The sequence below is a fragment of the Curcuma longa genome, chromosome 5 (genome assembly GCF_044706935.1).
Source record: "Curcuma longa cultivar G26 ecotype Majalengka, Jawa Barat chromosome 5, ITB_CL_G26_1.1, whole genome shotgun sequence".
Classification (NCBI taxonomy): Eukaryota; Viridiplantae; Streptophyta; class Magnoliopsida; order Zingiberales; family Zingiberaceae; genus Curcuma; species Curcuma longa.
In genome coordinates, this window is record NC_133865.1 from 9,400,800 (window position 1) to 9,421,671 (window position 20,872).

At 38.7% G+C, this 20,872-nt stretch overlaps 3 protein-coding genes and 1 pseudogene across 8 annotated transcripts; 2 read left to right on the plus strand and 2 right to left on the minus strand.

The window, feature by feature from the left end:
• Positions 1-441: 441 nt before the first annotated feature.
• On the plus strand, positions 442-7,108 carry LOC141829444 (RAF-like serine/threonine-protein kinase 24). Of its 6 annotated transcripts, none has more exons than XR_012601884.1 (10): positions 442-1,021; positions 1,091-3,025; positions 3,103-3,296; positions 3,377-3,445; positions 3,542-3,694; positions 3,777-3,940; positions 4,484-4,631; positions 6,106-6,215; positions 6,343-6,430; positions 6,589-6,724. XR_012601884.1 is itself a non-coding variant. In XM_074716906.1 (10 exons), exons 1-10 carry the CDS (start codon positions 475-477, stop codon positions 6,756-6,758), a joined length of 3,591 nt encoding a protein of 1,196 aa, XP_074573007.1. In that variant the 5' UTR covers positions 442-474; the 3' UTR covers positions 6,759-7,107. The 6 variants fall into 6 exon arrangements, 5 of the variants coding, with proteins under 5 accessions (XP_074573007.1, XP_074573006.1, XP_074573008.1 ...); XM_074716906.1 differs by having other exon boundaries at positions 6,106-6,228; positions 6,589-7,107; XM_074716905.1 differs by having other exon boundaries at positions 442-3,025; positions 6,106-6,228; positions 6,589-7,108.
• A 390-nt stretch (positions 7,109-7,498) lies between these two features.
• LOC141829829 (putative WRKY transcription factor 60) lies at positions 7,499-14,727 on the minus strand. The gene is made up of 6 exons (XM_074717328.1): positions 14,513-14,727; positions 8,707-8,794; positions 8,545-8,610; positions 8,201-8,455; positions 7,991-8,107; positions 7,499-7,877 (listed from the first exon to the last, which is right to left on the minus strand). Exons 1-6 carry the CDS (start codon positions 14,725-14,727, stop codon positions 7,572-7,574), a joined length of 1,047 nt encoding a protein of 348 aa, XP_074573429.1. The 3' UTR covers positions 7,499-7,571.
• Positions 14,463-16,277, plus strand: LOC141829356 (CBL-interacting serine/threonine-protein kinase 6-like). The gene has a single exon (XM_074716808.1). The coding sequence runs from the start codon at positions 14,800-14,802 to the stop codon at positions 16,147-16,149; it is 1,350 nt and encodes a 449-aa protein (XP_074572909.1). The 5' UTR covers positions 14,463-14,799; the 3' UTR covers positions 16,150-16,277.
• Positions 16,278-16,494: 217 nt separating this feature from the next.
• Positions 16,495-20,635, minus strand: LOC141829830 (E3 ubiquitin-protein ligase UPL4-like; annotated as a pseudogene).
• Positions 20,636-20,872: the final 237 nt, after the last annotated feature.

Below are 20,872 nucleotides of genomic sequence, written 5' to 3' on the forward strand. Positions count from 1 at the left end.
TCAAGATCATTTCTTTTTCTTCTCCTTGGATGACATTTTCGTCTTATAATTGGTCGGATCTCCTTGTCGATTGAAATCATCGCCGTTACAACTTTGCATCGGTATCGCTAAAAGGACATTTTATTTGGCCGAAAAGGCTACGTGACATGACACATATGGCTTATCAGGTATTTCATATTTAGTTTTATACCATTATTTTCATGTAATATGTAGTGTAGCTTTACTTTTTCTTGAAAACATTTACAAGTAAAATTTTTTTCCTTTTTTTTTTTGACAATTTTAGTTGAGTTTGAAAATAATGGATTTGAGTAACAGAGGTGACTTTAGGGCTACAGCTGACGCGGATCTTGCTCATTAATTATCTTTTAATCGCCACTGTTTATTGTTTCTATCAATTTAATTATCTACTAAAAGCTTCTTTCCGAATTTTCCTGCTTTGTTGTCGCCGATCTCGTCGGCTGTCTGGTTGATCGCATGGCTTCGGATCGCAGGGATCTCCATCCCTTGCGCCCCTCCGACGCCGCTTCCGCCGTGGACCGCAGGGTCAAGCTCCGCTACAGCTACGGCGGCAAGATTCTTCCTCGACTCGGCGACGGTGCCCTCCGCTACGTCGGAGGGGAGACCCGCATCCTCGCCGTCCACCGCGACGCGTCGCTGCCTGAGATCCTGCGCAGGATGGGCGAGGCCTGCGGCGGGCCGGTCGTGCTCCGGTACCAGCTTCCCGACGAGGATCTCGATGCCCTCATCTCCGTGTCCACGTCGGAGGACCTGGAGAACATGATGGAGGAGTACGATAAGATGGCAGCCGATAATCCCAGCGCCAAGCTACGAGTTTTTCTCTTCTCGGCATCGGATGTGTCTGGAAGCGGCGCCAGTCTACTTGCGCCGTACCATGATTTGCAGGATACTGGCGCGAGGTATCTCGAGGCCGTCAATGGATTGGATTCGAGCGTCAGGAGAAGGGACAGCGTGACGAGTTTCTCGTCCACCCAGAATTCAGATGGATTGACGGCCAACGAAGGTACTTCGCCTGCTCATTTGTCTTCTACTGGTACATCTGCTCTTGTTGCATCACAGTCGAATTTTGCAGGGCAAGATGTTCCAGATCTTCTGCTGACTACAGATTACAATGACCAAACACAAGTTTTGAGTTCAAGTCAGTATGAACTGCCTCCTATATTGCCAAATCAAAGCAAATTCTTCAATTCGGTACAGCCTGAATTGCCATCTACGACACCAACTGTGCCTCGGCCCTACATAGAGCAACAATTTGACTACCCCCAACCTTTCCTAGGAAGTGGAACTCCTTCTCAAATCAATGCTGTGGTGGCACCAGATGCTTGTATGTCACCAGCACAGATTGATACCACAACTGCTCATGTTGGTAATGGGATGAGAAGAGTGGATTTTCAGGCGGACCTTAATACTGGAAGGATAGTGAGGATTCCTGGTGATACAAAGTTGCAGCCTTTATCAACGCTACCTCCGCTGCCTCCTCCACACTTTCTCGCACCAAATATGGAACGGCATCCAGTGCCAGCATCATCCCAAGGGCTGACTATTAAATTTGAGGACTGTAGTTTATGTCAGAAAGCCTTGCCTCATGTCCATTCAGATACCTTGATAAATGAGCAAGGTATTGGCCATGGGCATGCCATTCCTGCAACAAATATGTTATTGCAGAGTCACTACTCTGAAGATATAGCAAAAAGAGTGCCACTTCAAACAGCAGACGGTGGTGCGGATATCCAAGCTAAAAATTTAGCTGTTTTAGCTCCTAGGAGCCATGAGCTTTTTCAGGCAGCTCCTGCTATGTCTCATATTAATGTGAGACCATCTGTAAATTCAGCCAATCTGGACCATGCTAAGATTTCTGTACCACCAGTTTCTGTGGGTCTATCAGGTGCCTTGCAACCATCATATGGAATTGAAAGCAATCCTGCGAAATCTCATAAAGAAGACTCAGTGTTAAAGCAGCAACCATTGCCTATCACTCGTGATCATTCTAATATAGTACTGACACCAGCTTCATTGGCCACGCCACACAATGCTTATGGAACATTTCTCACTCCTCAATCTCATCGAGAGGATTCTTCGCAACAACAAATGCATTTGCCACAGAAGATTGGATTTCATAATTATCCATTTAATCCAAGTTTTATCCATAAATCTTGTGTTACTGGTGCTAATTTAGGTGGAAATCCAGATGTCCTGGCCTTGTATAGCCATGTGAGGCCTATGGTTGGGATGACGCAACCTCTTAGCATGAATCCTCCTGGGGCTCCAGGCTTCAGTGATTACCCAAGACCAGCAGTTTTCTTGGCTGATATTGGCATCTCCAAGGGGTTAAACTCTGAACAGCTTCCATTTGTCGTGGTGAGTAGTCATAACATTGGGCCACAGGATAGAGGGAGTGAATTATCTATTAGTAATCCCCTAATTGCATCTGGAGTTGTTCCAGAGGAAAATTCTAGTTTGCTATCTAGTCAGCTGCCATCTGTGATGAGGGATGTTGCTCATCTCCAGAGTGTTCAACTTTCCAACAACATCCACAGTCCATACATCACAGGGAACCATGACCTATACTCTTATCATCATGAAGCAGGAGCTGGAGTGAGAGGGATGTTCAATTATGCAGATCCTATCAATGATAATCAAGCCAACAACATAAATCTTAGTGACAAAAACAAAGATGAGATCCCCAGTGTCTATCCAGTTGAAGTATTTAGCAATGGGTCTATTCCCCAAAATGACAGTGCTCAGCTTCTCCGCAATATGAACCAAATGCAGCAAGTTGTTTCCTCAGACCCACTTGTCAGCAACATGGATCCTCAGAAATTATTGGACAGGACAATTCTGCCTCCCGGAACAAGCAATGTTTCTTCAGCCACAAAGGACTTTTGCAACAGGAATTATCCTGTAAATAGCATAGGGTCTGAGTTAACTGTTCCTGTAGCTGTTTCTGTTCAGACACCAAACTCTTTAAATATGGATGCACCCAAAGAGCTTTCACATCCTTTAAAAGGTTTTGTCCCTTCCATTTTATGAATAGGTATTGGTGATCTTCTAAGTCACGGACATTCACAATCTGTTTTGTTAAAGATTTAGGAGACGCTCAGATTAAAGAAGATATCCAGAATACTGAAGGGAGAACATCAGCATCAGCAGTAACAGTGCAATCATCTGAACTTCCAGTTCCTGATTTCAGTTCTCGTGAAACAAAAGAGACCAGTCACAGTTCGTTCAGAGATCATACAACTATAGAGGACAAGATAGTGATAGATGAAAAGAAAGAGGTGATAATCTTTTTCTTTTCATTTTTATTTTGTGTATGTATTTGTGCTGTTACCATGTGCTTAAAATCATTGTGTCACAGACTAAGACCAAACAATTAGAGAAAGCTAAGAATGGATTTCCTAAAACAGATGAGATTGGAAACCTGCAGGTTAGATAATAGAGTTAGATATTCTTCATTATTTAATTTGTTATTTCCATAGTTTACATTGAACTTCAGATTATTGATATTTGTTGTCACTTCAAGGTAATAAAAAATAGTGATTTGGAGGAGTTGCAAGAACTTGGATCTGGGTCGTTTGGGACTGTATATCATGGCAAGTGGAGAGGCACAGATGTGGCAATCAAAAGAATCAATGATAGGGTTTTTTCTGGGAATTCATCAGATCAGGATCGTGCAGTATGTTTCTAGTTAGTAATTTGCTTCATATGCTTCTTTTTGTGTAGAATTTATGCTTATGTGCGTGTATGAATAAACTCAGAGGGCTGATTTTTTAAATGAGGCCTGTAAGCTTGGTAGCTTGCATCATCCAAATGTTGTGGCATTTTATGGTATTGTTCTTGGTGGCCCTGGGGGATCTATTGCAACGGTAACAGAGTTTATGGTTAATGGTTCACTTCGGCATGTTTTGCAGAAGAATGAGAAGTAATCACTTCATGCTATCTTTTTATTATGCTATTTTGCTATGTGTTAATAATGTATGCACAATTTACAATCAAATCAACTGAGCTGGTTGGATCTAGAATTCCTAGCTGAAGCATAGGTTTGATTGAGTTTAAATTCAATTGTTACTTTTTATTTACTGCATTGAAGGAACCCAACCAGTCAATTTTCTGTGAATTGGAAGATCCAACTTATCCAACCAGAGCAGATTGGTTCAAAATGCACAAGCATTTAAAGGCTCCTCTACATTTCTATTCATATTAGTTATTACTGAATGTTCTATTTTCTTTAGTATTTTAAAGACCAAGGAAAATAAAGTAAATCTAAAGAACGGCAAGGATTTGGGCAAAGATTCATGGATCGCATAATTCTATTTTGTTTTGTATTTGTGTTTTAGTGTTTATGTTGCTTGCTACGAATTAAGTGTTGAGCTTACCAATCTTCTAAGCGATCTTATATAGGTGACTGCATTCATCTGGTTATTTTATCTTTGATCTTATTCATGTTATTGTTGCCTTTGAACAGGATGCTTGATAGGCGTCAGCATCTTCTTATTGCATTGGATGTGGCATTTGGCATGGAATACTTGCATAGTAAAAATATAATACACTTTGATTTGAAAAGTGATAACTTGCTTGTCAACTTGAGGGATCCTCAGCGTCCAATATGCAAGGTAAGGATTGTAATTAATTTTAAAATATTATTTGAGTTTATTTCAAAATGCTATACTGGAATTCCAAGTCTCCTATGCCTTTGTTGATCATGCTGAGCGGCTTAACTAGCGCTGTTTGACTGAACCAAATTTGCATCTTAAAATTTATCAATTCTGAAAATCATCTAGTTCGGCAAATGTTGTGAACTGATTGAATGCAACTGATTATGGTTGTAGATTTATTTTGTGAACTTATGTTGATCATTTGATCATGGATCACAAATTTTGATTGTCAAGTCCATTGGCCTTGCAATATCACCCAACAGTTAATTTATTTCCAGATCAAAGAAGAAAAACCCAAGAGTTAGGAAATAGAAGAAAATGAAAAGAAAAGAAAAAAACAAATTCAGCCTCTACTCTTTTCTTTTTTTTTAGTTAGGACTAGGTATCCAGCCCTTTGGGCCGATTAATCATGGGGATGATTAGCCCGGCTCCATGGAAGTTTCCCACTGACCGGAAGTGCTCGCAGCGGGTGGCCTAGCATCCCAACATCTCAAGTTTGTCATTCCATTAGAGGAAAATACCCTGTAGTGCGCTGCAGTTGAGAATCAAACCGTGGATGCTTGGGAGACTACATGGGCGCCCTGCCGCTATACCATAGCCTAGGGGATAAAAAGTTTTTAGACACAAAAAAGCCTCTACTTTTTTCTGATGGTTCTTTAGGTGAGGCGCCACACATTTTGATGCCTTAAATGTGATACATCATGTTTACCTTTGATGAAGTGAACCTCAACACATGTTAAAACTTTAACTATTTTGTACTTTCATTTATTTAAATTTTATATGTTTATTTAGTCCTGATCAAGCATGGATTTAAAAAGAACAGCTTGGATTATCTTTTCTTGATTGTTTTTTTCCTTATATTTTATTCTTATTATTGTATGATTTTAATTATGGTACGCTGACCAGCTGAAGTTGAATTAAAGATTAAATAGTGAAATAGTTTAAGCAAGTTAAGAAAGATAAATCATTTTTCAAGTTTAAGCTGTATTTTCAGCTTTGACCTAAAAATTGTCTCTATCAAAGATTTTCTCTCGACTAAACGCCAGAAAATGTGAAAAATAATAGAAATAGGTTCCACTAAACAAATAAAGCTGGCCTGTGATTTTACATGGATGCACTTGGATAATTGGTTAGCATACTTACTGTTGGAAATAAAAAACTATTAGAATATGAAAATTTTCAGTTTCAACGTAATTCCTGAGTTCAAGGAAACAATAGTAGATAAAGATTTAACCACTGCACTTTGTCAAATTATTATGTGATATCTGTGGCAAAGAATGTGAAAAGGACAGGAAAAAAAGATATCACGAAGTGCACTCTTTGGAACTTTTTGTCGAGCATTGCCTACTCTGCTTGTTTTGCAATTTTTAGATAATTTCCCTTATAGCCTGTCAGCATGTTACCCGATAATTACACGAAACACACTGTGCAGGTGGCTGATCTTGGTCTTTCAAAATTAAAATACGAGACACTGATGTCTGGCGGCATGCGGGGAACTCTACCGTGGATGGCACCTGAACTTCTTGGCGGCAAAGATATCAAGTATAGTGAAAAGGCAATGCTTAGTTGTATCATTCATTCTGTTGATGCCAATCCATTTTAATTTTTTCCATTTTCATCTTTAAGTTCACAAGGCCATCATTAATCTAACTCAATTATTGTGCTTCAGGTTGATGTATTCTCTTTTGGGATAGTGATGTGGGAGCTCATTACCGGCGACGAACCATATCGAGATATGCACTATGGACTTATTATAGGTGAGTTTTACTCTTCTTAAAATAAATCTCCTGCCGAAGTGGTTGCATCCCCTTTTTTGGTTTTTGTTGTTTACATTATCGACACTGTCACGACAACAGCAGCACTAGGATGTGCAGGGTTTCATGTGTATTTCCTCTCATCTCTTTGCTCTCAACAGGTGGGATTCTGAACAATACACTGCGGCCTCCGGTGCCTGAATCTTGTGCTCCTGAATGGAAATCACTGATGGAGCAATGCTGGGCCGCAGAACCTTCACAGCGGCCTGGCTTCACGGAGATCGTGAACAGGTTGAGGGCTCTGGCAGCTTCTCTTCCTCAGAAAGGATAGGTCATAGAGGTTTGACCTAACACAGTTTGGATAATTGCCAGCCAGTGCCATTCACTGACCTATTTATCACCTTCATTAGTGTGTGCAGCTCAGCTTGAGATTTTTGGTTTCATAGAATTTGTGAATAGAGTTTTGCATATTATTGATTCTTTAAACTAGCCAACTAGTAAATGGCTAAAAAGCAATACCCTACCAGATCAAAGAAAAAAACATATAGCTGCGGATTGTATTGATCTCCAACTCTTGATGGAAAAATATTAGTTTGAGTTGTGGCTTGTGTAGTTCTGGCTATCTTGCGTTTTCTATTTGTGATAAAATTCAAACTACATGGAAGTGTAATTGTTTTCTTCCTGCGTATTTATTAATAATGATCATAACTTAGATCCTGCTTGTGTAGTTGAATGGCAGGAAACATTTATAAAGCCGCCAGACTGGATCTTTCGTCGCCTTAAACAGTGACGGGAAAGATGATTGTTCATTGTTTGAGTCAATTTCACATGTCTTTTTTTCTCTCTGTTTGGCCATTAAAGCTCCAACTTTCCTCGAAGTTTCTTCTCCCCGATCGTAATAATTGTGCTTGACTAATATTCAAAGCTCCAGATTAATGGAACAAAGAAGCAAAAGTAGGAGAAGAGGAATCCTTTTTAAGTTTTTAATGTAGTTGAAGCAATACTGTAACTAAGCTTTTAACTCAAGATAACTTACATATCGAATGAACAAATGATATGCAAACGATAAGTACTAATTCTTCTATTGATAATTGACTGACTGACTTGTCCAAATACTAATTCTTCTTTTTTTTTTAAAAGAAGTTTATCGAGTAGTAGATTGTAGTTGCATCATTCTACTAGAGATAACATTAGCCAAGGCAACTGTAAAAGATGGATCTTTGCTCAATGCTCGAGCCATTTGTTCTACTAAATTATTACTATTCAGCAGGATCAATGGATTCTCCTCCTCCGATGACAATGATTCTGACGGCTTGCGATCATATAGTTTAGTTGCATTGTCATCGCGATTATTGTTGTTGTTGTTGTTGAGTTGAGAAAGCGGATCGTGGTTATGCTTGCCTTCATAGGTGGCCACTAAGATTGTTGCATCCTCTACACTCCTTTGCACCTAAGTCATGGTTAAGTAGGCCATGAAGAACTCGAATATTTATCGACAAATATAGATACATGCATTTTCTTTGTTTTAACAAATTAACCTTACTTAACGAATTCATTAATTACCTTCTTTTTAACCGGGCAAGAGGGAGCCATAGAACACTTGAAGTAAGCCCTCGGATTAGGATTATCTTTTGTCACCTTTTGACCATATTTCCTCCATTGATAGCCATCTCTAACAACCTTAAATTAAAGACCGCAATAAAGAATATATCGATAACACACGAGTATAGTGATGATGATGATGAACTTTGGCTAAAAATTAATGTCAATTACCAATAAGTTTGAGTCGATTGAATTGACACGAGTTTGCCAAATATCAGTGCGAGAGTCCTTTGTTACACTCTTGCACAAATCTTCTTCGCTTGACACAGAATTAGGATGGCCAAGAGCACCTAGAATCTTGCTCTTCCTCATCGTGAGATCGATCATCTTGTTCCAAAGATTGGCGTAGTCGCGAGTGATGGATTCGAGCATCTCGTTAAGCTTCTTGTTCTCCATGGTAATGCGAGCAAGCTCAACTCGGAGAACCTCAAATATAGAAGAGGAATCCTCACATATATATAGCAATTAGTTCAAAATTTAGTATATATATGTTCAGAGAGATCCCCATAACTCACTTCTGTCTTTTCCTTTAACTGCAATTCGTGATCGACTTCATCTTCAAATTTTGTGGCCAGTGCTTCCTACGATACATTAATTCCAATAGAGATCATGCATGAGTTTATCAAGGTAAATAAGCATAAACAACATCGAGGTTTATGTAAACATTAAACTTATACTCGAGAGTTGATCGAAAATCGATCGATGGCCAGGACATCGAGGTTGAGATCGAGGGAGCGATGATGATTCAACGACGATGAGCTCATGCTTTGATGAGAAATACAAAGATAGAAGATCGGAGGAACAATTTATAGGAATTAATAAGGTAATTAATTAGAGATGAATCATCCCTATGATCTCAAAGCATGTCATCATGTCACATCACTTGAGATAATGGCTTAATTTAGGTGTTAATTTTGTGAATAAAGTTTAACTTAATTAATTAAATGAGAAATATGAAAGAGCAAAAGTTCAAAGTCTTGTGTGGGTCAATCCATTAATTCAATCCTCCACAAATTAGTAACATGAAATTTGGACACAAGTGTTATCAAGTGGCAAGAACTATTCGAGTCTTTCTTGACTAATTTAGTGTCACAATGTTATTTTTTTACCCTTTTTAATTTGTTTTGGAAAAGATTAACCAATTTGTCATTGTAGGAGAAGCTTCGAGGAAGGTGAGATGTGTGATGATATTGATGTTATAGTTTGAATTTTCAATTTGACAACTTAGTCTACGAGAGAAAATTTAAAATCTAGATTCGATCGAGATAGCTTTAATTTAGATTCTACGACATATTAAATCTAATATAATTGACTCGACTAGGATCCATTGATTGATTATAATATTGTATGCCATTTCTTAAAAATTGTTTAATCTTTTTCCTTTTTACTTGTATTTATTTCTTAGTCTCGCCCAAGTCAATAATAAAACTATATTAAAAGATTAAAAAAAAAGATGAAAAAGAAAGGATTTTACTTCGTTTACTTATAATTTGGCCCAAGACAAACCCAATGGGCCGTTTGGCCCATCACAATTCAGCCCAAATTGTTTATCCATCCTTAAAGCACATTGCCCTATCTAACTTATAAGCTAAAGTAGAATTCTAGGGTTATCTACCGCCGCATACAGTTAATCCCACGACCATCTATAAGGAGGTAATTAGAAAGCTGTAGTTGACCACTACGGAGGAGGACATTGCCTCAGCTTCGTTGAGATTCGACCCTTAATTACCTACTTTAATAAGTCTGTAATACAGTAATCAACTCATCAATTATGCCCCAGGGGTTGAATTCTAGTACCATGAATGATGTTTCTGTTGAGCTCTTAATATGTTTTTCATTATTCTTTTAATATTACAGTGCAATACAATATTATTTTTCTGAATAATAATAATAATAATAATAATAATAATAATAATAATAATAATAATAATAATAATAAAAAAAGAAGAAGAAGATTCTTAGCAATAATGCAATAGAAAAAGTAGGAGACAGAAATCTCTTGATTTTGTTTTTTATCTGATCTTCAGAGGAACAGATTAGTTAGTAATTTGTTAACCCTACATTAATTAGCACAATTTTGCATTTATATATTAATTATATTTTTTAATCTTTGAATTGCACAATTTTGTTAACTTAAACAACAATTGCCTTTCTTTTTTAAAGTAGTATATATATATATATATATATAGTCCTAGTTAATATCTTAATTTGCTTTCGATCTTAGTTTAATTAATTAGCTTAATTCGGGTTAACTTCTACAACTTGTCAAGGCTAATTACAACCGAAAACATAATAGTTCGGTACAAAAATGTCTCGTAATTCTAAAAAGTATCAAGAAACATATCTACTTCATCCCTTTCCTTTTCTTTCTTTCCCCTTCAATTCAGAATGACACCTATGCTTAGCCGTCGACCGATAGGGTATTGCGGCCAGCAATGGGAGACTAACACGTATACGTTCGTGCCGATGGGGCCATCCATGAACCAAACACAAACAATGACAGGAGTTTGGTCGCAAATTAGCATCCGACCTCTCATGCCTATTCCTTGTTTTCGTCCTCTTCAGCAATAATGCTCACAACTAGACATTCATCATGACATTCTTGGTCCCCATCCATGTCTCATGAATAATTCAGATAAAAATTACATCACTTTAAATCGGTCGATCTATATCTATCTATCTATCTATCTATCTATCTATCTATCTATCTATCTATCAATACACATATATATTAGTTTCATACTCAATTATTGACTATATTTTCAATATTGAAAAGTATATATATATAGTTGCATGTGCTGAGACTTAATTTCTGAAGTAAATACTATACACGTACAGTTAGTTGCTCATGTTCTTCCCCAGCTGAAACCTCCCCACACTACAAGAAAATCATCATTTTACGATGGATGCCAAGCATTCCTTGCTTAATTATATATCTCCATTTTGGATGAATTATACTGTATAATTTGTTTAATATACAAAAACTACTACTGTTGTTTTGAGTTGGTTGGAAGTGAATTTTGTATTAAGTTGTGAAAAACAAGTTTGATGATTAGTACTGGACTTGTTCCACAAGTTCTTCCTTCCTAGCTCAAATATAATTAAACTATGTATATTATTGATGTAAGATGATCATGGATATATATATTTTCTATTGTTTGGATATATATATATATATATATATATATATATATATATACACACGAGATTGCTATCCTGTGCGATAAATCCGTGCGTGACCCATGTGTGATGCCCTGACCCATCGTCGCTGTCGTCGCTCCCGTTGCCCTGTCCGGCTACCGCCTTAACCTCGATCGGTGCACCACTCACTGACGTTCCTTCCGGCGGCAGATTCCGATCGGATAGTGGTCTGAATCTGACGAATTTGTCAGAAAACGTGACTCGTGCTCGCTCACCGCCACTGTCAGTTAAATCACGGTTGGATTCTAGCCAAATCGCGGTTGATAGCGTTGGGCGCCGGATTCTGGCCAAATCGCGATCGGATTCCGACCAAATCACGGTCGGAGACCGGCCGAGATTTGGTTGGAATTCGGCGCCCGACACTGCCAGCTCTGTTTCCAACCAAATTCGTCGGATTTCGACCACTATCCGATCGAAAGCCGGTGCCGACCGAAGCGCCAGCGAGTGACGCGTTGATCGCGGCCGAGGCGGTGGCCGATGGTAGCCGGACGGTGTGGTGAGGGCGACGGCAATGGCGATGGGTCAGAGATGTCACGGATGGGTCGCGTAAGATAAATCGCGTGGCATAGCATTTCTCTCTCTATATATATATATAATTTGAAGCAAATTAAATGCATGATTGTTGTACTATAATATTGTGGATTGTCGGAGGGTATAGGTAATCAAATTAACTAAAGGAATATTTTTCATAAATAATGGTGGATAATTAGTTTATTATATTTTGCATCTAGTCGACTAATCACGTCCCAAAAGAAATAATAAAAGAATTATATATGATTAATATATTTTAAACTAGAGGAAGAAGAATCAAGGACATCAATTAAGAGGCATGATAAGATTCTAGTCTTATTTGTCACATACATTTGATTTGACATTAATTAGCATTATTAATATCACAAATTGACAATCAATCTCTCTCTCTCTCTCTATATATATAATTTTTTGAGACAAATGTCATAAACGATAACGATTAAGATTTTTAAATATTTTAGATATCGACTTAGTGATGAGTGAGTATAAGTTTTAATTATGTGTAAGAAAAAAAATGTTCCTTCGTGTCGTGTCTTCGAGCACATCAATTAAGAACTATGTCGAGATTGTAATTTTATTGGCCACATATACACTTGATTTGACATCGATTAGCATTATTAATATTGACAATCAATATGTGATAATTATCTCTCTTGATGATAAACTTGTCGAGCTAGGCTTGTGCTTGTCTTCTGTAAAAGGTGGAATCCGCCACTTTAGCGGTCCCACGATCATTTGTGAGGAGGTAAATCGAAAAACTGCAGTTGATTACAACGTAGAAGGGTATTGCCTGGCTTCGCTAGGATTCGAACCCTTGTCCTCTTCTGCAAGTCTGCTAGCGTCGTAACCAACTCAGCTATGCCTCGGGGGCTAGGCTTGTGCTTGTCGATCGAAGTGCTTAAGCTATTAAATATGTCAATGATCATGAGCATGAGCATGGGGACAAGAGAAATAATTGGATGTACTTATATGTAATTAATTTAATTATATACTTAAGCATTTGTCTTGAAGCTTTAATTAAATATTCGCAAGTAATTAATTTGATGTTAGTAAGTTAAATAAATTAAAAATATTTTATTTATATTTATTTAATATATATTAGATTAAATAAATAAATAAATAAATATATATATAAATCTTTTAATTTGTTAATGTTCATGAATCAAATAATATTTATGACTCTTGTTTATTAATAAATCTCTTATTAAATTTATAAATATAATATTAAATTATTAATCAATTAATTAAATTTTAAAATATAGTTTTTTAAAATAATCAAATAAATTAGGATTAATAGTTTGATAATATCTAAACAACTGAATTCAAGCTAAACTCAAATAAGTTCATGAATTAAAATAAAAGTTTCAAATCAAACTTTAACAACTAAAATAATTTCAATTAATTTATTAAGTAAATTTAAATAATATAAAATTTAACTCAACTTGATTAATTTATCACTCTAGTGACTATCTAATTAATAAAAAACTAGTGATAAAAATTATTAATTTTTTAAATCAAAAATCCAATTAGTAAGAATTGATTAATCTAGTGATAAACTATTTGATATCATAGTCCATTTAATAAGTAAATGATACACAGAATTTGAGGATTTTTATTATTAATTTTAATAATTTTTTAGAATTTTTGGTATTTAGAGTAGTTTTGAAAAGTTCTATTTTTTATTTTAGAATTTTTAAAATCTATTTAGAATTTTTAGAAATTGAGTCTGTTAAAAATTTTTCTTAAGATTTTATATTTGAAATCTGTTTAGGATTTTAAGTCGGATAAGAAATTTTTCTTTTTATTAGAAATCTTTATTTTCAAATTTGTTAAGAAATTTTTCTTTTTATTAGAAATCTTTCTTTTCGAATTTGTTAATTTTTTTTTATTAGGAATCTTTTTTTAGAATTTGAGTTTATATATGAGTTGATATTTAAAAGAAGAAATTTTGGTTTTATAATAATTTAGATAATGATATTTATTTCCTTATCTCCTGTTATTCTTTTAAATTAATAGATTTTAAAAAATTATTTTTGACGATCATAATTAAATCAACAGATTTAATATTGCCCTCAGAATAATTATTATCCCGTCCGATGATATGTCAGTAAATCAAAAAGTGTTCGTGATTATCCATTTGAAATGATCGATATTTTTAATTTATCATCCGGAAGAAAATATCATACAATGCATAATAATCATTTGAATATGATATGTTATTAATCACGAAGAGATGCATGAATGAGTTCATTCCAATTTAAATTATTTAAGTGTACGACAAACTGAATATTTCTAAAAACATTATTCAAGAGATAAACAGGTTAGAAAATAGGATTTTATTTCTGAAAAATAAGAAACTAGGGGCGGCGTCTCGATGCATCGGACGGTCAAGGTTCGTCGGCTGGGACCACCAACGGAGATTATCGTACGACAAAGCCGACTTCGACACCGCCTTCGTCTTCTGACCGCGACAATCTCAGCCGTTCCTTCCTCCCATCACCTTCGCACCTAACGGCCAACTCGGGTCGTTTTCGACCGTCCGATCTCCATCCGACGGCTAATGTATGTTCAATGGTCACGAGACTATTTTGGCATCCTGTCGGCCCACTCCCCGCCATTCTGCACCGTCCGAGTCCGGAGAAGGGAAGGGCGTTTTGGTCTTTTCGCAGTCGATCGTCCCTATAAGCTTCCTGATGCGGCCATGGACGCCGCAGCGGTGGTTTGGCGGTGACGAAGTAGAAGGCTGGCTACGTTGCTCCTCCTTCTTCTTCGGAGAGATCGGTCTGCGGTTGCATGGTAGCTCTGCTAGGTGATGCAGCGAGATGATGGGGAGTTCCTGCTCTGAGTTCTGGGGCGGACACACGCCCAGCAAGCACGCCGCCAGCCGATCGTGCCACCGGAAACACGTCGAGGACGGGTAGATCGGCAGATCGGAGCTCCGTTCGAAGCAGTTCCTTCGTTCTCATCGGACAATCGCGCTGGTTCCCCGACTTTCTGCAAGCAAAACAAAAAAAAAACTAATTTTTTTGTAGATCGAAATGGAGGAGGTGCCGTCGCCGGCGCCGTCCGCGGAAGGGCAGAGTGTTCTCCATCGGCGGTACGAGCTAGGGCGAGTCATCGGGAAGGGCACCTTCGCGAAGGTGCACCTGGCGCGGAACCTGCTCACTGGTAAGTGCGTGGCCATTAAGGTGGTGGGGAAGGAGAAGGTCATCCAGGCGGGGATGATGGAGCAGGTGAAGCGTGAGATCTCGGTGATGAAGATGGTTCGCCACCCCAACATCGTGGAGCTCCACGAGGTGATGGCGACGCGCAGCAAGATCTACTTCGCCATGGAGCTGGTCCGCGGCGGCGAGCTGTTCGCCAAGGTGGCCCGCTCCGGCCGCCTCCGCGACGACGCCGCCCGGCACTACTTCCGCCAGCTCGTCTCCGCTGTCGACTTCTGCCACAGCCGCGGCGTCTACCACCGCGATCTCAAACTGGAGAACCTCCTCCTCGACGAGCAGGGCAACCTCAAGATTGCCGATTTCGGCCTCAGCGCCTTCGCCGAACACGTCCGCCCCGACGGCCTCTTCCACACCGCCTGCGGCACGCCGGCGTACGTCGCGCCCGAGGTCGTCGGCAAAAAGGGCTACGACGGGGCGAAGGCTGACATCTGGTCCTGCGGCGTCATCCTCTTCGTTCTCCTCGCCGGGTTCCTCCCTTTCCAGGACGAGAACATTTTCGCCATGTACAAGAAGATCCGCCGGGGTGACTTCCAGTGCCCGCCGTGGTTCTCCTCCGACGCCCGGCGACTCATCACCAAGCTGCTCGACCCGAACCCCAAGACAAGAATCACGTTCGAGCGGCTCATGGAAGCCCCATGGTTAAAGAAATCCACGATTACCGGGTCGCTTTCTGCTCCGCCAGCTCCGACCGCCGCCTCGGAGTCGGAGGATACCGGCGACAAGGAGCGCGAGAGAAAGGACGGAGAAGAACCCGAGAAGCTGAACGCCTTCCACTTGATATCCTTCTCCGAGGGTTTCGACCTCTCGCCGCTGTTCTCCGGCGGCGAGCGACGGGAAGAGGAGGTCTTGCGGTTCGCGACGATGGAACCGGCGAGCGGCGTGGTCTCGAGACTGGAGGGCGTGGCGGCGGGTAAGTACCAGGTGACCAAGAGCTGCCCGGCGGGGGTGAGGCTGGAGGGGAAGCAGCGTGGGCGGAAGGGAAAGCTGGTGGTTGCGGCGGACATTTTCACGGTGGCGCCGTCTGTGCTCGTGGTGGCGGTCCGTCGGGACGGCGGCGACGCGGCGGAGTACGAGACTTTCTGCAGTGATGTACTCCGGCCGGCGCTGGAAGACATCATCTGGGCCTCGACGTCCGATGACCGCACTGTAACTGCTGCAGTCTAATCGTATGCGTTAATATATAATTGTTTCCGCATAATCGAACTGTAACTGATCATCCTCGTTCTCATCCGCCATTAACGATGCTGTAAGAGCTTCTTTTCATGAAACAGCACTGTTAAGATTATTATCAATATTATCAATTTCATGAAATTTCCAGTTCCACATTACATTAGACAATGTTAAGATTATTAACAATTAAAAAATAATAATCTATTGATCATACTATTCACCTGAGAGGATGAGAGATAGTATATAAGAATCTGGAATGACAAAATATACGATAATAATTGAAGTGTTCTTGTACAGGACTATAATCAAGTAAAACAAAAATAATAAAAAAAATCATTTTTATAAAATTAAAAATAGACATCACATGCATAGAATTCAATCACCATCTGTGCATCACATATACAATCCATATCACCAGCAAACACAACTAAAATGCAAACTAAAGACTGAACCAGAATCGATATGAACAAGATCAAAAACTGCAGGAATAAGTATATATATATAAACACTTGGTATGGAGTTAAGCTGAACTATGTACGCTTGTGGAACCTAGGCGGACTTCCTTTTGCTCTACATTTCAGTAAAAGATGGAATTTACCACCCAACAGTTTCACACAGTCGGTCCCATGACCATTTGTGAGGAAGTAAATCGAAAAATTATAATTAATCACGACAGAGAAGACATTGTCTCGATTTAGTCGAGATTTGACCCTTATCTACTTCAGTAAGTATGCCTTGTCGTAACCAACTCAATTATGGCCCGGGCACCTTTTTTGCTGTGCACAATCTGCCCACCATTAGGCTCCTCCTGCTGCATGGATCTGTGTCGGAGCAGTGAGTTTTGATCAGCTTAGGAGAGGTGAAATGATCCCTGACCTTCGGTTATCGCATACAACGATTTTTCTCTCATTTTCTCCTGCAGTGCAAGTTGAGGCATGGTTAGTATATCAACAAAAGAATATTCAACATGGTAATACCATTTACAAACATGTTAAAAGAGGGTGCATTTTGTGTTGAGAAGTGCATCATATTTGCAGTCTGTCCGAGTATATTTTTTAAAGCCAAATCAAATAAAAACAAACAGCACGTGTTTTGATTTTTTTTTTTTGTTTTTTTGCCAATAATCATATTGGATTTGGTTCCAAAATTTCAATTTGACTTGTGGTTTCTAATGAACATTGAAGAAAATTACATAACTAAATATTGCTTGCATCAAAAGGAACAATCTAGAATTTGACTACAAAAAAATGCTGAATTGCATTTTTAAGGAAAAAACTATCAATTTAAGAGAGAAATCTGTCATGGAAGACAAAGTATCAAGTGCAAATTTGAGTGGATTTTTTTTCTTTTCAAAATCAAGAAAGGTTCAACATGCACAAAAGAGGATATTTGGTTGGATGATAATCAAGAAAGCAAGAATATAGAAGAAAAAAAGGATAAGAAATAAATACCTTGGGTGAATAACGAGGGAGCTTTAGATAATTAGCACAAGTCATGACGCTTGGCAAATCCAAATCAGCGTCACAACTACCATGCTGCCATTGAAAATAAAATGATGTTGTTAGAAGCACATAAAACTATCAGTGAATCATCCCACTGTAAATTCAAACCTTACGAACGACTGTTAGTTTAGGGTTAAGTGCAGCTAAGCCACCATGTGCAAGTCGAGGAGCACCAGTAACAAATTGTAAGAAAGCTCTACGTTGATCACACTCAAATTCTTGAATGATTTCTAACAACTATCATAGAAAAAGTAACAGAGACCACGAATTAGTAGGTTACATTATGTGAGTAAAACATTTTCTATGTATGCTTTGGGGAGATTTGAGAACTGACATTGATGACAGTAGGGCTGCTTGCTGTATATCCGTGGCCGAACTTGATGTGATCCACGATCTCAGAGAACTGTATAGAAAGGAAGAACTATAATCCTCAAAGAGCACCAGATCAACTGCTAAAGACCTAGGGGAAAAAAACTACATACATCCCAACTATCTTGCACCCCACATAGTAGTTGCTCCAGCTCATCTTTTGTGAAAATCTGAAGAGCTTTCAGAGGAAATACCTGGGCATAAAGGGGATAAGATAAAATCAACAAAATCCAAGGGCTGAGATTATTTCTCTCAGATTGCTGAAAACATTAGAAATATCAAGATTATGATACAAGTCTAAGGTTCAATGCAAATCTGCGTTCCTTTTTTTTTTTTTTAAAACTCAGCATCTACCCAAAGAAGAGAGGGTGCCAACTCGCTCAGTTAAAGGCCTTGGAAGTGCTTGATTTGAAATCTGCCTTCACCCAAATATGAGTGCTTGAGGGCTCTCATAGCTATCTTTTCAGAAAAAAAAAAACTATCCAAAGAAGAACCAGCCATAAGCTATATTGCAGAGTTTTAAAATTCAGGAATGATGCAAAGAATACCTCATTGAATCCAGACTTGAAGGCATCAACTTGTCTCGCAATTACACTGCCAATTGTTGCATCAACAACCAGTGCAACATATTCTTCCAAGCTTTCAATATTAAGCTACCAAGCAAACCATTAAAATCATCAAAGTGCTTTGCATGAGAAAGAATAAGTCTTCATGCACCACGCCTTATCATTTTTGTACTCTCCAAGGAAAGTGCATAACCAGAGTAGCCCGGAAGAGTGAAATCAAGAGAAAGATCCTTCACACTGATATCCCTGTAATACAAGTCTGAGGGAACCCTATGGCTTTCTCCAGAAACTGATTCAACAAACTTTTTCCTCTTGACGATAGCTTGAAACTCCATCAAAGTCTTTCACAAGAAGCATGTAGTTTATTCGATGGTTAGATTGCACACGAACAACATTCACAAACACAAGCAATCACTAGAAAACTTCACAAGAACCTGCTCAAGCATAATCTTATAGAAGCAACTAGAAAATGGTATGTCCAAAATCCTTCCGTCTTTGATTGCCTTGGCTACCAGCTTACCGAGGAGGAGAAATATTTCAATCACATCAGAGAATTCAATCCCACCCAGCACACCTGTTGTCGTTGACCAAGGACGAGGAAACAGTCCAAGAGGAGCAGACACAAATCCAGAGTCACCAACATTGCGACAAAGGCCCTCCCTCCACATACCCAATCCAGCCTTCTGAAATTCATGACTGGCTAATGTGTAGAATTCCATTGTGGGACCTAGACCAGTGCCCACTTCTTCAGCATATTCTACTTCAAGAGAACCCTTACTATGAGCATGTAATTCCATCATTTTCATAGCACATTTAAGGATACTGTTCCGATCAACTTTAAACTTCTTGCGTGAATAAGTGCGACTTTCACTGCTCAAGTTCGTGCTAGTGCTAACTGAATGCTGTATGTTATTTTGTTGATTTTTCAGAGAACCAAAAACTGTGAGGTAGAAATACTTCCATCTTGCTTCAAAAGAAAAAAAGAAAGAGCACGTATTCATTAACTGGCTACACCATGATGGAAAACAACCAGTGGTCATTACCAGAGGATCTCTCATTTACTGCTCTAACTTATCAGATAATTTGCCGTTCACAAACCCTACATCTGGAACTGAATGAATTATCACCTTCAGATCATCAAAGTTATCTATTCTCCCTTCAGCAAATGCTCCAATTCTTTCATCAGTCAGCAATTCCAAAGAAAAGTGATTCAAGCCCTCCAATATTTTCAACATAAGTAAAATATCATATGACGAACTCATTTTATCAATGTTAGAAGGCATCTTGGCTTCTAACATGGTAGGAAAAAAAGGAAGTTTTTGCCAGGTGAATCCAAGCTTATTCAAGAGGATATTTGACTGGGAAACCCAATCCAAGATTTGGCCCTTGCTTGCGTTTTCATCTTCAGCTATTTTATAAGTAAGTTTGTATGTTTGATTCCAGAATTTAGACCCCGCAACCATGTGAAATTCTGAAGATAATTGATCCTCTAGAACTGCTTGATAAAGCGCCTTAGAGCGGTCAAGTTGTTTTCCACTTAAGTTAAAAGTTAACTTTTGCTTTGCTTCTATGCTTGGAGATGTTGCTGTGGTCATTCCTGGAGCAGCTTTCATACCTGAAGAGCAATAGGTAAAAAAGGTATAACAAATATGTTTTTCTAACAAGGTAGTTTTTCTATCCTTGAAAGCTTACCAGAAATCTGTAGTGTGCTAGTCTCTGTTGGTAAAAGTTGTTCTCGACTTCTAAGTATCTAAGTGGAAGAAAATTTAAGCAACTATGAGAAAAGGGTTCATCTAAAGCACTTATCTTATTGACGCCCTCGCGCTTCCGCCCCCGATCCACGACCACAGAATCTCGATCAAAAACCAGAAACACAAAAGAAAAAATACAAAACAAATCCAAAAAGGACGATCGAGGGTTTGGAGATCAGAAACAGGAAGATTGGAAGGTGACGGGGGCTGATCGCCGTGGTTGGGCTTCGATCGAAGCGGAGAAGAAGACTGATTCAGGACTGGAATTTGGACGGGAAGACTTGTGGATCATGGTTTTGATGCTATCCGAAGAACGATTCTTGTAGGGTGACTCGAATTCGTTTCGGTTTCTATTGTGAATTTACATTTTGACAATAATGATGGAATTTATTTAATATATACAAAATTAATCGAATAGATAAATTTCAATAAATCAATTTAGATATTTATCTGTCTAACTCGTTAATATTTATAAATAGCTCTCAAAATAAGCATATATGACCCCATTTTTTTACAAAGCAAGAAGCTT